At 41.7% G+C, this 16,291-nt stretch overlaps 2 protein-coding genes and 1 long non-coding RNA gene across 3 annotated transcripts; 2 read left to right on the plus strand and 1 right to left on the minus strand.

The window, feature by feature from the left end:
* Positions 1-2,251: 2,251 nt before the first annotated feature.
* LOC135606055 (allene oxide synthase 1, chloroplastic-like) lies at positions 2,252-4,432 on the plus strand. The gene has a single exon (XM_065096800.1). It carries the CDS (start codon positions 2,403-2,405, stop codon positions 4,065-4,067), a length of 1,665 nt encoding a protein of 554 aa, XP_064952872.1. The 5' UTR covers positions 2,252-2,402; the 3' UTR covers positions 4,068-4,432.
* A 3,133-nt stretch (positions 4,433-7,565) lies between these two features.
* On the plus strand, positions 7,566-15,223 carry LOC135606077 (extra-large guanine nucleotide-binding protein 1-like). The gene is made up of 8 exons (XM_065096867.1): positions 7,566-8,847; positions 9,250-9,387; positions 9,463-9,567; positions 9,657-9,842; positions 10,709-10,880; positions 12,489-12,736; positions 13,852-14,018; positions 14,433-15,223. Exons 1-8 carry the CDS (start codon positions 7,831-7,833, stop codon positions 15,019-15,021), a joined length of 2,622 nt encoding a protein of 873 aa, XP_064952939.1. The 5' UTR covers positions 7,566-7,830; the 3' UTR covers positions 15,022-15,223.
* Positions 15,224-15,414: 191 nt separating this feature from the next.
* Positions 15,415-16,005, minus strand: LOC135606086 (uncharacterized). Its single transcript, XR_010484675.1, has 2 exons — positions 15,890-16,005; positions 15,415-15,803 (listed from the first exon to the last, which is right to left on the minus strand). It is a non-coding gene; the product is annotated as an uncharacterized LOC135606086 (long non-coding RNA).
* Between the last annotated feature and the right edge of the window lie 286 nt (positions 16,006-16,291).

A 16,291-nucleotide genomic window follows, 5' to 3' on the forward strand; every position in this document is an offset into this window, starting at 1 on the left:
GGTGTCTACTAAAAAGATGGTGATCGCATCGTTATTGACTCGTTGGGCGGATCCCATCCTTAACTCGAAGCTGGCGTTGTCGAAGCTCTTATCACTCCCCCCACTGTTATGTTAGTTTTAGCACCACCTCTCGTCAAACGGTCCTTTCGCTGCTTTGTATCTATGTTGACATCGATGTAGTTAATAAGCGGAGAAAGGACCATTTGACATTTGCAGTAGTGTCGATACAGATACAGAGCGACATTGCTCCGCATATATGTCAGCGCTAATGTAGATGCAAAGCGACATTGCTTTACATCTACATAGACGTTGATGCAAATGATGAGTGGCCCTTTCATCGCTCGACAAATACGTTGACGCTAATACATATACAAAGTAGTGAAATGACCGTTTAGCTAGAGGTGGTGTCAGAATTGACGCAATAACAAAAGGAGCGATATGAGCTCCGACGACGTTAACTTCGAGTTGAGGCTAGGATCCATCCAATGAGTTAACGTCGATATAGATGTAGAGCAATGCGGGACGGGTGGCATCGCAATGAAACCAGACTTTATCATCGTCAGTTGTGACCAGGCAACTGCGTCGGTCTTCCTTTATCGATATTCGTTTTCTATTTTAATAGCTTGGATAATATATTGAAGAGTTCAAGTTATTCGAGATTTTCTAATATCTTGATCAAATTTAAACTAAGATAGAGTAAATCTATCTAATAGATAAGAGATATGATATGATTCAAAAATGATAGTTCCAATTCGATGAATTTCATGGATCAAGTTTTAAAATATATATATTTGATCGTTGATAAGTAAATGATCCACTATTTTAAAGTTATTAAAATCAGAATAAGTGAAGCGATGGATAGAATCTCTAAGATATATCTTCTAAAACTTATCGTTGAAGATTCTAAATCTATAGAGATATTCAATTTCTTTAGAAGGATATAGAAAAATATATATAATTTTCCTATATCAGAAATTAGGCCTCAGCCAAGCTTCTAATTATTCAAGCCATATAGTAAATCCATTTCATTAAATTTATCAAGTTTAAGGAACATAAAATCATCTAAGGTCATTTTAAGATTTAGGATTAAGCTTAGATGCAGGATACATGTAAAATAAAATTTATATTTTATTATGGTTACAAATCTTAATTTAATGGAGTTGAAAAGTAAGCTTAGATTTTTATTTCATCCTTTAAAATATTTGTTATGACGTTCGTTTAGGATAAATAGATCTCACAAGCAATTTTGGTAATAATCTAATACAATATAAATAAAAATATAATTATATCATAATTAACAAATGCTTTTTATTGAGTTATATATTTTTTTTCTATAAATAAAATTGATATGTATAGAATAAAGGAATAACGTTAAAGTTATTTTCTCTTTAATATAATTCCAAAAATATAAACTAAAAGTATAGCTCGAATTACCAAATAATCATGATTTTTTATAGATTAATAAAATAATAAAATAATCATTAAACAACTACAACAATGAGAATAACGCTTATAAAATATTTATTCAATAATTCTAACCTAATAATTAAATTAAATTATTTAACAAATAATCAAACACTTACACAAGGATTAATATGAATAAATATGCTCTTTTCCGGATTAGCTCCCTGTTTAGTTTTAATCGGAGAAGGAATACAGTTAGATTGTTGAAGCAGTGATATTAATATAACCTCTAATTAAATTAAAATATGTTAAATATGTATAAATTAAAATAAAAATTTTAGAAAAGGAATCCGAAAGTATTATTGAGGAGTTGCCTAAGATATAATTGAGATAATTCTTGTCGACGTGAAACTAAAATTCCTAAACAGCGAAGGATGAGTTTGGATTTTTCCTCGAGGAATGAGTTTTGTGGTCGTATATCATCAAATCTGCGATAAGAGGCTGAGACGTGCAGGGAGACATCGTAACCTTCACGCCAAGACACCGAAGTAGCCATTTTGTCGCACAAACTGTTCCAGTAAGCTTCCAAGAACTTGACGACGACGAGTCAATAATGCCCCTTCACAGAGACGACCTTCCTGCCTTGGTCAATGACTCAATGTGAGAGAGTTTGTGGTCGATAAGATTCTACCGAAGACGTCCGCATGCAGCGTCTGCCATCCGCTGATGCTGACGCCACGGCTCTTTTCCCACTGTCCCATCGTGTCTTGGGTATCCATTCTCGAAGAAGGAACACAGTCCAGAAGCAGTCGCTTCATGAACCGGACGCAGTGCAAAGCTATGTTCTCACGAGTGTTTGACTGGCGGATTTGAACAGCCTGGGGCGGAAAGGAGCGGTTGCCTGTTCCGACCTCGCTTCTTCTCGTTGACTCGCACGTGGCGAGTTGTGAGCCGCCGACCGTGCCGTCTCGTGCGTGCTCTACCATTTCACTCTCTCGATGCCCGCTTTCCGTGATCACCACCGGCATCTCTCGCCTCTCTGTCCGCCTTCCCAATTCATGCATATAGTAACGCCACCCAGCTACCTCTTCTTCCCACCTCCATCATCACCCATCTTCCATCGATCTCCTGCCATGGCCGCGGCGTCTCTGGCCTTCATTCCCTCGCTTTGCTCTCATGGCCGCCTACGCGGACGCAGCCGGAAAATGGCTTCCGTGTCCGAGAAACCCGTGATGGCGATGCCGTCGTCGTCGGAGCTGCCGGTGCGGAAGATACCCGGCGACTACGGGCTGCCCTTCGTCGGGCCGATCCAGGACCGGCTCGCCTACTTCTACTTCGAGGGGCGGGATGCGTTCTTCAAGTCCCGCATGCGCCGCTACAACTCCACCGTCTTCCGCGCCAACATGCCCCCCGGCCCTTTTCTCGCCTCCGACCCCCGCGTCATCGTCCTCCTCGACGCTGCCAGCTTCCCGTTGCTCTTCGACACCTCCCTCGTCGAGAAGCGCGACCTCTTCACCGGCACCTTCATGCCCTCCACGCAGCTCACCGGTGGCTTCCGCGTGCTATCCTACCTCGACCCCTCCGAGCCCAATCACGCCCCCCTCAAGCGCCTCCTCTTTTTCCTCCTGTCCAACCGGCGCCAGGCCGTCATCCCTGAGTTCCGCCACACCTACGGGGCGCTCTTCGCGACGATGGAGGCCGAGATTGCCGCCAAGGGGAAGGCGGACTTCGGCGCAGCCAACGACCGCGCGGCCTTCGACTTCCTCGCGCGGTCCTTCTTCGGGCGCAACCCGAAGGACTCCGAGCTGGGCCTCGACGGCCCCGGGCTGATCACCAAGTGGATGCTGTTCCAGGTGGGTCCGCTCCTCACCCTTGGACTCCCGACCTACCTCGAGGACCTGCTCCTCCATTCCTTCCGCCTCCCGCCGGCGCTGGTGCGGTCCGACTACGACCGGCTCGCGGCCTTCTTCCGCGAGTCGGCCGGGCCGGTACTCGACGAGGCGGAGCGGCTTGGGATCTCGCGGGAGGAAGCGCTCCACAACATCCTCTTCTCCACCTGCTTCAACTCCTTCGGCGGGATGAAGATCCTGTTCCCGAACCTGATCAAGTGGATCGGGCGGGCCGGGGCCCCACTCCACGGCCGGTTGGCGGAGGAGGTGCGGACGGCGGTGCAAGAGATCGGGGGCGGGGAGGTGACGATGCGGGCGATCGAGGCGATGCCGCTGACGGCATCGGCGGCCTACGAGGCGCTCCGGATCGAGCCGCCGGTGCCGCTGCAGTACGGGCGGGCGAAGCGAGACATGGTGGTGGCGAACCACGACGCGGCGTTCCAGGTGCGGGCCGGGGAGATGCTGTTCGGGTACCAGCCCTTCGCCACCCGCGACCCGCGGGTGTTCGAGCGGGCGGAGGAGTTCGTGGCGGACCGCTTCGTGGGGGAGGGGGGTGCGCCGCTGCTGCGGCACGTGGTGTGGTCGAACGGCCCTGAGACGGAGGCGCCCACCGCGGAGAACAAGCAGTGCGCCGGGAAGGACTTCGTGGTGATGGTGGCGCGCCTGCTGCTCGTTGAGCTCTTCCTGCGTTACGACTCCTTCGAGATCGAGGTCGGCACGTCCGCGCTCGGGTCGTCGGTCAAGTTCACCTCGCTGAAGAAGGCTACTTTCTGAGGAGCAGGGATGAGTGGCAACTTCGTTATTCTCGCCAAAGTTCACGGATATCTTTGGAGTCACAGGTTGCGTTGACCACTTGGTGGCTTGGGGTTGCGTTGGATGCGGCACGTGAGGCGCACGTGACAAAAGGTTTTAGTGGTGTGCACTAAAAGAGTTCTCTTTTTTTTTTCTCTCAATTTTTGCTCTTCACCTAAACCAATGCATCTTATTAAATTGATTAAATCTACTAAAAAACATATTTTCTTGTTATATAATTTTTTTTTATTTGGCGGTGGTGACACGATCAAATTAAATTTCAATTTTGTATCAATTCATAGTATTTTTAAAAATTATTTATAAAGTGATTAGTCAACATTTGATTATTATCAGTGTCACCTTATAGGTTCACGAGAAATTATCTACTTTTGATATGCCCAAGTAGTTTTGCTATTTCGGAGCTTGTGAACCCCAAAGACACTTCTAAAGATAAAAATGACATGATAGGCATATAAGTTTTTAATTCTTTTACTCCTCAATTAATGTGGGCCTAAATATCCTTATCAGTGCTTCTCTCGTAAGGGAGCCAATGACTCATGGCCCTCCTTCTGGCATTAATCTGATAATAATTTGATGTTGTAGACTTTGAGTCGATACAATATAGTCTTGTCTCGAAGGCATAGGATCGTTCTAGAAAGTCTTCTTAAGGGCAAGATGGGAGACAGGAGTTGAATAGGGCCTACAAGGGTTGCTTCGAAGTGCTCTCTGAACTTTCAGGGTTGTCCTGAGGTGGGGCTTATGTGAGGCTGATCTCTTCGGCGCCTTGCACAACAGGTTAGTGTCGGGTGAAAGTTTTCGACTTGACCTCTTTGATGGTTAGATTAGTTTTGAGTAAGGACCATAGCCTTTTTGAGGTTTAGAATATGGTCCATGCTCAAGCATCAGGGATAGGTTTTTATACCTACAAAACTTTTGGGAAGAGACCACAATCGATAAGGACTACTCGTACATCCTTTTGTGGTGCATTCATATGGACAACCACCCAATATGGCCCCCCTACAACACGAGTCGGTTGGTACGATCTCCCGAGACACGAGTCGATTGGTACAATCTTTCGTGGTGTGGCGCCCGAGATGTACGAGCCAAGAAAATATGGCCACATCAAGATGCCCCGCTACGACGGGACCATCAAGCGAAGCGTGCCCAAGATATGTGAATCGGAAAAGTCTAACCTACACCAAAATGTCCATTACGACAAAGGCACAAAAAAAAAGGTGCCCAAGATACATGAATTGACAAGGTTAGATAGGAGCACCATAATGGGATAACCAAATAAGGAAAGCAAAAACCATGACCAACAAAAAGACCAAATGACATACCTCGAATCTTTTTGCAAGAGCCCCAAAGCATGTCTTTCGGGAGGGGGGGCATGAATGATAGAGAATATTTCAATACCAATCATGATCCACCATCTGGCAACCACCAAGGAGTTGATGTGGAAGACAATAGGGCATCTACCTGATATAGAAGATGATCCGGTTGGCTGCCAACATCCCCTCAATTATCCTTTTCTAGCGTGGTATTGTAAAGGGCGTAAGGCTCAACGTCATACCACGAAAGATCATACTAGTCGATTTGCACCTCAAGGAGATCGTATCAGCCGACCCGCATCGTAGGGGGTCATACTAAATGGTTGTCCACATGAATGCACTACAAAAAGACATACAGGTAGTCCCTATCGATCATGGTCCCATCCCAAAGGCTTTGTATATATAAAAATTAGTCTCGATGTTTAAACAATGATCATATTCTGAACTTCAAAAAGGCTTAGTCCTCACTCAAAACTAATTTGAGCATCAGATGGGTTGAGTCGAGAACCCTCACCCGACACTGACCTATTGTGTAGGGTGTTGAAGAGATCGACCTCACTCAAGCCTCGTCTCGGGATAATCCCAAAAGTTCAAAAACCACCTCGAAGCAACTTTTGTCAACCCCTATTTAACTCCTGTCTCTCATCTCGCCTTTGTGAAGACCTTCCAGGATGGGCTTACGCCTTCGAGATAGGACCAAGCTGTACCGACTCACGATCCACGACATCAAGTTGTTAACACGAAAATTTGAGAATTTTATGTGAAAAATATTAGTAGATTTGATATATAAATGGTTGGATAATTAGACTAAGGTGGGTTTGAATAGATTTGAATAGAATGGAAGTATATATCAATGTATATGTACCTAGAAGAGACTGTAAATTGGATTTATGTTTTGTTGTTGATAAAATAGTTTGAATGTTCTCTTAATTTTATCACATGGTTTTTGTTTTTTTTTTCCTAATCTGTGGTAGTTTTCATAAACTATATAGACTTCAAACAGATACCTCAAATCTTGTACTGACAGAAGCCATCATAAATAAATATGATCTGATCTACTTGTAAGACAGAAAAGAAGAGAATTATTCTCGTTAATTCCTGCATCCGAGAACTGCTGTTTGTTTGTGTTTCATCCCATCCAAGCTCTGGGGATCATCATAGCCAAACTCAACTCTCATCCCATCAGGAATGGGAATTGAAATGCCAAGTCCACCAACTTGCTGTCCTTCGGATCTTTAGTGTCCCCAAGAAATCTACGATGGCTTGCACTAATTTGACTGTGTAAGTGAGTACTGCACGAAAGCTGTGGCCACCGGTGAAATCCACTGTTTGGCTTCTTCCTCTAAGATGTTAGCAGATTAGGTTTTGATGAGGGAAAGAATGCGCAATATCAATGAAACACTGACGTGTGTAAAGCCACGCAAGATTTAATGAAAATTATTAACATTTTAAATATGAAGGCGCCATCAATTTTGCAACGTATCAAATTCATACGATAAATTACTGAATGATATATGGATTCACACATGATCTTAATTAATTAAATAATTTTAAAAATAAATCAAATCTTGAGTTATATATTTCATATAGTAAATATCATTTCCTATATATTCATCCGACAGAAATAAAAAAATCTTTATATATAATATTTATTTCTTGAAAACACCATACGATACGATGTTTGTCGTAGTCGTCGTCGAAATCTCATCAAATTACGATTAAAAAGAGTGCTTGTGGACTTCACTAACTTGGAAGGATGTATGTGAAAAATAATAATATATATATTATTAATAATTAATTATAAGAATAGTATATGAATGATTCGATTCAGACGAATTCAATCCATTTGACTAGGAGAAAGATGATAGGTATGTTGATTCTTCAAAGATCGCATTTTATTTTCTGAGATCTAAAATTTAAAGTATTATTATATAAATATATTTAATTTTCTATTTTATTTTGAGTTGATTGGAGATGAATAATTAAGTTTTTACATAGGCATTTTCAGTCTTGCATAGGTAAGGAAAAATAAAATATATGATGCAAAAAGGGCAAAAGAACTCATTTTTCCTCCCCCCACCCATAAACTGACGCAATAATATATAGTTTATTCTGATCCACAACAGTAGTGAAAGGTAGAAAAGGACAAAACTTTTGGACCGTTTAATATGTCGTCTTCCACCTCTCTCCCTCTCTGACACGTTCAACGCTGCCAACGATGATTCCCGTCCACGCGTCAACCCATTCCGTCCTCATCCCTGTCACCTCTCTCTCGCTCGTTCGCTCGCTCTCCCAAAGTCACTGCCCTTCTCACTTTAAGACTCGCGCTCCGGGATCTGGGCTTTGCTTTCGTTTGCCACTCAATTGTGCTCGATCCCTCGTCATCCTTTGCTTCTTCTTCTTCTTCTTCGGCCATGGGCCGGTTCGTCGAGGCGGATCCCCCCGCGGAGGCTGACGGTTACTCCTTCGCCACCGAATACGATGGCCCTCCGCTCACCTACGACATCCCTCGGGCCTGCCCCATCGACGTCGACCGCATCCCCCTCGCCGCCTTGGCCCCGCCCTCCGCTGCCCGCCCCGGCCCCCCCCTCGTTCTTCCCTTCCCATCCCCTAAGAGGCCGCCGCAGGTTCCCGTCGCCTCCCCGACCTCCGTCATCGAGAACCACGCCGACGTCTCCGGGGCGCTTGGCTCGTCCGGCTTCCTCGACCCCTCCACGGAGCCCTCGGAGGTCGCCGACGGGTCCGGCGCGCTTTGGTTCTCTGGCGATCTCAAGGGTGTCGCGGCTTCGTCCAGCGAGATAATCCCGAACCGGCCATCGTTGGAGTCGGCCCTCAGCTCGGGGTTCAGCTGCCGGTCGCCCGTCTCCTGGAACGAGGACGGCGAAGATGTTATCGCTATGCAGGCGGAGGAAGAGTCACTTGGGACCTTCCAAGAGTCTGGCCTGTCCAGTTATTCTATGTCGCCGGCCATCGGAGTCACTCCCCAAACGAGATCAGAGGAATTGGAAACGAAGATAAAAAAGGGAGCTTGCTACATGTGCTTGAAAGGAAGCCGTTTCGCGGTGAAAGAGACTTGCTTGGTCTGCGATGCGAGGTATTGCAGTAGTTGCGTGTTGACGGCTATGGGCTCCATGCCAGAAGGGAGGAAGTGCGTTTCTTGCATTGGTTCTCCGATACTGGAGTCGAATAGGAAGAGACTGGGGAAGAGCTCCTGGATGTTGAAGAGGTTGCTGAGCTCCCTGGAAGTTGAGCAAGTGGTCAAGGCTGAAAAGAACAGCGAAACAAACCAGTTGAGACCGGAACACATCTGTGTGAATGGAAAGAAGCTTAGCCTGGAGGAGATGGTCCTGTTGCAGAGCTGTCCTTGTCCTCCTCCTGCGCTGAAGCCTGGATTATATTGGTACGACAAAGTCTCTGGTTACTGGGGAAAGGTGAGCTACAATCTTTCCTGTAGTCCCCCTGCATTTTGTTCTTCGGGTTCCCTGTCTCTAAGATCCATGTGAGATGAAAGGGACAAACCGAGACCATATGTGAGAAAAGACACAAAAATCTTCTATCATTAGTCTTAAGCTTTAGGTCTAGTTTATGGAAACAACCTAAGGTAATGCTCCTCGAACCCCTCTCATTGGTGGGAGCTTCATACAAGAGGTTTGTCTATCTTTTGTTGCGTCTAGTTACCAATGGAGTAAATTGGTGCCCTAAATGGATATTAATAGTTACTTTTAAATGTTATTCCCCTATATAAGCAAACATGTGTCGTCTACTGCATCTTGGCTCTTCATTTTCTTTGTTGTATCGATAATTTGGCTATGATGTTGCTGGAAAATCAACAGGAAGGGCACAGGCCTGACAGGATCATTACTCCAAATCTGAATATTGGGGGAACCCTGACGCAAAATGCGAGCAATGGAAACACCGGAATCCTGATAAATGGTCGGGAAATTACAAAAGTTGAGCTTCACATGCTAAAGGTACATGCAAAAAATTTAATGCTTCTTTAGATGTTTGATAGAGTTAGAAATAGATGCATCCAACCTGCCTTGCAGTGGGTGGGAGTCAATTGTGCTGGGAATCCCCATTTTTGGCTAAATGCTGATGGGACATACCTGGAGGAAGGGCAGAAGAATATAAAAGGGAAGATTTGGGGAAAGGTGACCCTTCTTAATGTTCGTTATGAATTTTCTTCTACAAATTGTAGACTGTCCAGAAACCGATTTTCCAATGGTTTCCCATTTTGCAGCCTGTTATGAAGCTACTCTGCCCTGTTCTTTCATTGCCATTTCCTGATAAGGTTGCAAATCCTTCTGGCGAAGAGGTAAATGACTTGGTCAGAAGATCTGTTTCTGAGTACCTTGATAAAAAAACACTCCGGAAGCTTCTGTTGGTTGGGAACCATGGATCAGGGACAAGTACCATTTTCAAACAGGTACTTTAGATGAGCACTGCACAGTCACAGAAAAAATCCCATACTTTAGTCAGTAATTTCATGTTAAGCACAGTCAACTATGGGAACTATCTGGCCTATTGTGTTAATTTAGTCTTATAGAGGTACATCATGCATGTCATTGGTGTTTAGCATGTTAACTTTTATAGTCCTGATTTTCTATGTAGGATCTCATTCTTGAATGGAACTCGCCTAAGTTAGTGCATCCCATGAAGCTTGAACATCAAATTAAGGAGTTAGAGAGAAGCTTGATTTATTTTTTAGGTACTGAATTCACAGCATCCATCACTTGAGTAAATTTACATTTTCTTTCTCTATGTAGTGTCTATTCTTTGGTTGTTAGAAGGCGATGGTAACCAGTAATTGGCTTCCTTGAAGAGGATTATTACAACAACTGCTGCCGAAGTTGGCAATAACAAAAATGTTTTGTTTGCAATAAATTTTGTTTTCTTCTGATGCCAACTTCATTTATTGGCCATTGTCATTTTTATGATATATATAGGCCTAGAATTGTCATCTTGTGGCATTAACTGAGTTGGCAGGATGATTTCTTGCGTAGTGTGATTTGCACATTGATACATGCCAAAAGTTGGCCCTTCAGCATGAGTTGGAGATGCCATGTGCTGCTTGACACATGCTGAGATGTCCTAATCGGGGTGACAATCCTTATTCTAAATGTTTAGAACTACTTTGTGCATGCTCCATCTCGTGATTGTGGTTCTTATTCAAAATGTTGCGTGTGCATCTAGTGCCTTGTATATCTTGGAGAGTGAATTTGATAGTCTATTTAATGTTTTCCGTATTTGTCAAATTTGACTAGCTACTGAGTTTAATGGCCGATTTATTAGGCCAAGTTCTTGTATAGGAGTGTACCTTTCCCAGAGGATGAACGCCAAGATACTAAGCTTATGATACAAACCAGCATATACAACTATATTGGCATACTGCTTGAGGGTCGTGAATTGTTCGAAGAAGAGAGTTTGGCTGAAAGAAAGGGAAACCAGCAACTACGTTTTTCAGGTACGAGGATCATACTATTGATTCCGATTATCACTGGTATTCATCTAATAAAAAGTTATTGCTTATTAACAATTCATTTTGTTAAGAGATGAGTTCATGCAAATAACATTCTTATACACAATCATAGTTTTATAGATTCTATGTTGGTAGTCACTTCCATATCTAAGTTACTATTGATAAAATATAGTGCCTTTTTGGTCTTGTGGAGAGCATAATGGTGATCGTTAACCTTATCCTTATGTTCTTTCTGGTGAACCATGGGCTTTACTATGGTATACCACCACGCTTGGGGGATTGGTCTGACAATGTTGCAGTTTTGAGTGGCATATGCTGTGCAGCACATACTGAATGACACCAACTGGATTTCAATCTAAATCAATCATGAATTTAGGATCCTATCTCCCTGTTCACTAACAGCACCGAAGGAGACTGTGCTGTAAGCTACTTGAGGAAAAGATGAAAAAGTTTAAGATATATTTTTTTCTGAAAACTATTTCTCTGATTTTTGTATTTTGTTTTCTTTTGTTTCGTTGATCTGTGATGACCAGGATAACGATGATAATTAGCATACCATAGCAATCCAACTCGTGACTTGTATGGGTATCGAAACTGAGAAAATCACTCCTGTGGAGGGCTGTTGGGGAAATTCTGAGCGAAGTTACACAATTTCATATTCAAGAAAGCTTTGTAGAAATGAATACTGAAGATTTTGAAATTTAATTACTCCAGATATGGAATACAGAACTTTGTGCCGAAAGGGTAACATAATAGTTAAATGTTGGTCAAGTTCTGCCACACGTTCTTTAAAGTTTGTGGAAGTTGCTTACAGAATAATCTTAGGTTGCATTATATTGGTTCAAAGAATATTTGAATTTCACTTGACTTATTGTGTTTGAATATCACTTGCCTTCATCTCAGCCTTTGTGAGGGTGTCTAAGTGATGATTCTGCTCTCTGATGCGTTATGGGATAAATCCAACTGAGGTCATGAACTCTGGTAGTTTGGTTGTCAAGTTTGCTTTTACAAGTGGACATATTTGAACGAAACATTTAATTTCATTGTAAATGCTAATTGTGTTTTGAGATAAATAAGACCATATAACAATTTATAACCATGGGGTTTTATGTAAAATTCCCAGAATAAAAATATTTTACCACCTGATTACAACATCCTTGATTCACAACCCAATTTACAGTTTCATTGTAATTCTTACTTCTTAGTTTGTTTAGTTTCTTTTGTAAATTTATCTCTTGCATTACCTGGATCTTTCAGTAATTGTTTCTGATTTAATAACTCCCATAAAGTTTTTGCCATATATTCTTTTCTAATTCCTTTTTGTTGCTATTATGTTAAAATGTGCAATTCTTTACATCCTTGGATGATATTGGATATAATGATATAATCCTTTGGTTTATCATAATATAAGGCTTAGGCTTTACATGCATTTTTATTTGCTTGGTGTTGATGTATACTCCTAGGCAAACTACTTTGTGGTCCTTTTTTCTTGGTAGTTTGATATAATAGAATTCAAGTTCTAAGTCTATAATTATATGAAAGGCAGGAGTTTATATAATAGTTAAACTGTTTAATTCAATTTGTTGTAAGCAGGAGATGCTGAATTAGACAAAGAGAAGATTGTGACAGAGTACTCCATCAGTCCACGGCTAAAAGCATTTTCTGATTGGCTTCTTAAACTTATGGCTTCTGGCAAACTTGAAGATATTTTCCCAGCTGCTACTCGGGAATATGCCCCACTAGTAGAGGAGCTGTGGAATGATTCTGCTATTCAAGCTACATACAAGCGCAGCAGTGAACTTCAACCAATCCCTAGTATTGCCAGTTACTTCTTAGAACGGGTAACATTCTCTTTCCATTTCTGTTTTTCTGTTATCTTGCAACTCCAGTTCATGTAGTCTGGAGTTATGACACCAAAAATTCAAAAATGACTGTTCATCTCTATTATGATCAGATAGAATGGACTCCTTCAAATATGGTTATGTTGGCATAGTAGGTGAGTGGAAAGGTACTTTGAAAAGCTCTGGGTGGCAAAATACAGGATAGAATTGACTACTGAAATGAAGTTAACCATGGAGATGGACTTTAATATTGTGGTAGTAGTTATTTAACTAGTGGTTTGGGAATTTATAAGAATGCTTTATTGATTTTGGTGGTGATCTAGCAAAACCTGCATCATCAGTCAATAACTATTTTGGTGTTCAAGTAGGCAACTGTAGGGTAGGATGGCTTGTTTGATTCCAGCATTGAAATTTAAATACTAGGATTTTGAAGTCAACGGAGTGAATGGGGTGTAAGGAGAGCGGTGTTGTTCTATTGGAAACACAATGATGAACAGAATCTATCCATCACTATTTAGAATGCGGACTATTTGAATTCTTAGGTATGCTGGGGATCTTTGATCTTTTATATTAATAAGGAGTAATAAACAAAAGCTCTAGGAACCCTTTGCACATGTGATATAGGTACACTGAATTTTTTTCTTGCCATAGACAAGATAGAGAAACATAAGCTCAATTCTGAAATGTGAACAATTATATCTCTTGTTATGCACACAGGATAAAGAAAAATGTAAGCAGCCATAACCTAGAAACACTCAGAGAATTGAAGAAATTTACTTTTTTAAACCAGAAAGAAGCTTTTTGAATTACTAAGTTCAATTTTATGAGGTGCACATGTGGAGATACCTAAGTTACTCCCTTCACCTTTGACTTGTGGTGGAATCCACAGTGGAAGCAGGACTTTTAGGTAGTGCTCTCAAACTAGGACCCCTTAAACAAAATTGAAAAGCTGTAGAGCTTCACTTTTCTCCAAATTCATATTAAAATTAGAATATGCAAATTCAACATCACCTCTTTATGACTGATATGATGAAACTTTGGGTGCGAACACACTTAAAAAACTCTCATTCCATGGTTAGAAGTTGATACTGATTCTGTTATTAATAATTCTTCAGGTTGTTGATATATCCAGAGTTGAGTACGAGCCATCAGATATGGATATACTTTATGCCGATGGAATAACTTCCTCCAATGGACTAGCATGCGTGGACTTCCATTTTCCAGAGTTGCCTTGTGCTGGAATGAGTATTAATGACCATGATCATCAGGAAACATTGTCAAGGTTGGTCAATGCTGTATCTGCAGTAATTTGATTTCATGATGTAAGATGTTGGAGATATTTTAAATTAGTTGCCTTGGAAAAGGTAAGAGAAGTTAAAGGGAAATGCATATTCTAGATTTTCTTACGGTTGAACACTTTACTTTATGAAGATAACCCTATTCTGCATCAGCTAGTTTCCATTCTGATATTTCTTTTCGTATTCTGTATCATCTTGACCAAATCCTTATTGGATCTCAAGAAGTAATATCTTTATGGATTTATCACAGAGCAGCATATAATGATTCACTGAGTGTTTTTCCATTTAAATGACAGGAAGGTTGAGCCCATTCAAATGAATGATGCAAAGTTAACGATAGGATTTTTCTTCTTGTCTGATATAAGTCCATTCCCTGAACTTATTTTCATGTGCTGCAGGTACCAGCTCATCAGAGTTCATAACAAAGGCCTTGGAGAGAACTGCAAATGGCTCCACTTGTTTGAAGATGTCCGGATAGTCATTTTCTGCGTCTCTCTGACTGACTATGACGAGTACTATGAAGATTTGAATGGGGTGGTCATGAACAAGATGATGGAGAACAAAAGGCTCTTTGAGATCATTGCCAGGGCTTTCGAACAGATAAATTTTCTTTTGATACTCAGTAAGTTCGATTTGCTTGAACAGAAGATAGCCACAGCTCCTCTAACCTTGTGCAAATGGTTCGACGACTTTGATCCTGTAGCAAGCCATCATCCACGTAATAATAGCAGGAACAACCGTGGTACCAACATCGAGTCCACCAAGTCTGAGCAAGCATTTCAGTACGTTGCTGTGAAATTCAAGAGGTTATTCCTGTCTATTACCGGTAGAAAACTCTTTGTTACATGGGCAAATGGGTTGGATTCAGATTCCGTCGATACAGCAATTCGATATGCAAGTGAGATAATCAAGTGGGATGAAGAATGGTCAATGTGTGACTCGATCGAGTCGATGTATAACACAGAACCAAGCCTCTTTTCTCACTGACATTTTCAGTGAACACAGATGTAAATATATAGCCTTTCCCTTTCATTTTGCCTCCGTCTATAATGTCATCCATTGTATGTATCCATTGTTTGTAATAGTTCATTGTAGGAGGGACAATTACACTTTTCAAGAATTTTGACGATGACTTGTACATCAGTCGATTGTGCAATGCAGAAACAGACTAAATAAGCTTCTTGGACAAGCATTTGTTGTTCTCTCATGATGTCATTTTTCAGTCTAAATTTCTTCTGGATCAGACAAAAGGTCTCTATGCTCACAGGAGAGGATAGCAAAATCATTACTTGCGGGCATGTCATTCCACTTCTTAAGCAATCAGGCCTTGATTGAATGGAGTTACCAGATTTGTTCTCTCTCAGTCACAAAGAGAAAAGAGAGCAGAAAACTCGGTTGGATTTAGATCATTTACATACAGTGATCATACAAATACGCAATACACATAGGGGTCATACAGAGTTCTAAGGATCAACTGGGAGCGAACCGATCCATAAGCATGCACACAGTGGCTTCCGACAAGCCCACTCTCATCTTCTCCTGCACAGCTTCCTTCTTCTTCTTCTTCTTCACTGAAAGCGGCTTCTCTCTCCCCTTATCCTCGTCTTCCTCTCGCCTCATGAAGCTGCAGCTGGGTGCGGTCTGCTGCTCTATCCCGAGCTTGGCAATCACACCCATCCATACTCCGACAAAGCCTGACATCTCTCCCTCTTCTTTTCAGAATGCTTTTGCTTCAAGAACTGCAGGTTTCTGTGAAATGGAGCAGAGCACTGTAGAAATATATATAGAGAGAGATGAGAAGAGGAGGCGAAGGAGCACGGAAGAGGATTCGTGGAAACCGGGAGTAGTCACACACGGTTTTCGAGCGGTCCAACTTCGCGGTCGTCTCCTCTTATCCATTTTGTCGCAGAGTAGCGTAGTCCGGCGATGCTTTCTAAGCCGATTGGATTTATCCCGCCGGGAATTTCTCCTGTGCGCAATTAAACATCCGCACATGGCATATATATATATATATATATATATATATATATATATATATATATATATATATATATATATATATATATATATATATATATATATATATATATATATATATATATATATATATATAATTGAGAATTAATTTGGACCTTTTATATGTGAGACCGACTGACATCTCGTTTTAATTTTATATTGAAAACGAGAGAAAAACAATAAGATTAGGTAAACGTATTATTTGATTTTAGATATTTTGGATCAATGATTTAGACGTCGA

The sequence above is a fragment of the Musa acuminata genome, chromosome BXJ1-2 (assembly GCF_036884655.1).
Source record: "Musa acuminata AAA Group cultivar baxijiao chromosome BXJ1-2, Cavendish_Baxijiao_AAA, whole genome shotgun sequence".
In the NCBI taxonomy this organism is placed as follows: Eukaryota; Viridiplantae; Streptophyta; class Magnoliopsida; order Zingiberales; family Musaceae; genus Musa; species Musa acuminata.

Coding starts and splice junctions, on each gene's coding strand:
- LOC135606055 (XM_065096800.1), top strand. CDS start 2,403: ATGCCCGCTTTCCGTGATCACCACCGGCATCTCTCGCCTCTCTGTCCG.
- LOC135606077 (XM_065096867.1), top strand. CDS start 7,831: ATGGGCCGGTTCGTCGAGGCGGATCCCCCCGCGGAGGCTGACGGTTAC. Junction 9,388..9,462: donor TTGAGCTTCACATGCTAAAG/GTACATGCAAAA, acceptor CCTGCCTTGCAG/TGGGTGGGAGTCAATTGTGC. Junction 12,737..13,851: donor CCAGTTACTTCTTAGAACGG/GTAACATTCTCT, acceptor ATAATTCTTCAG/GTTGTTGATATATCCAGAGT.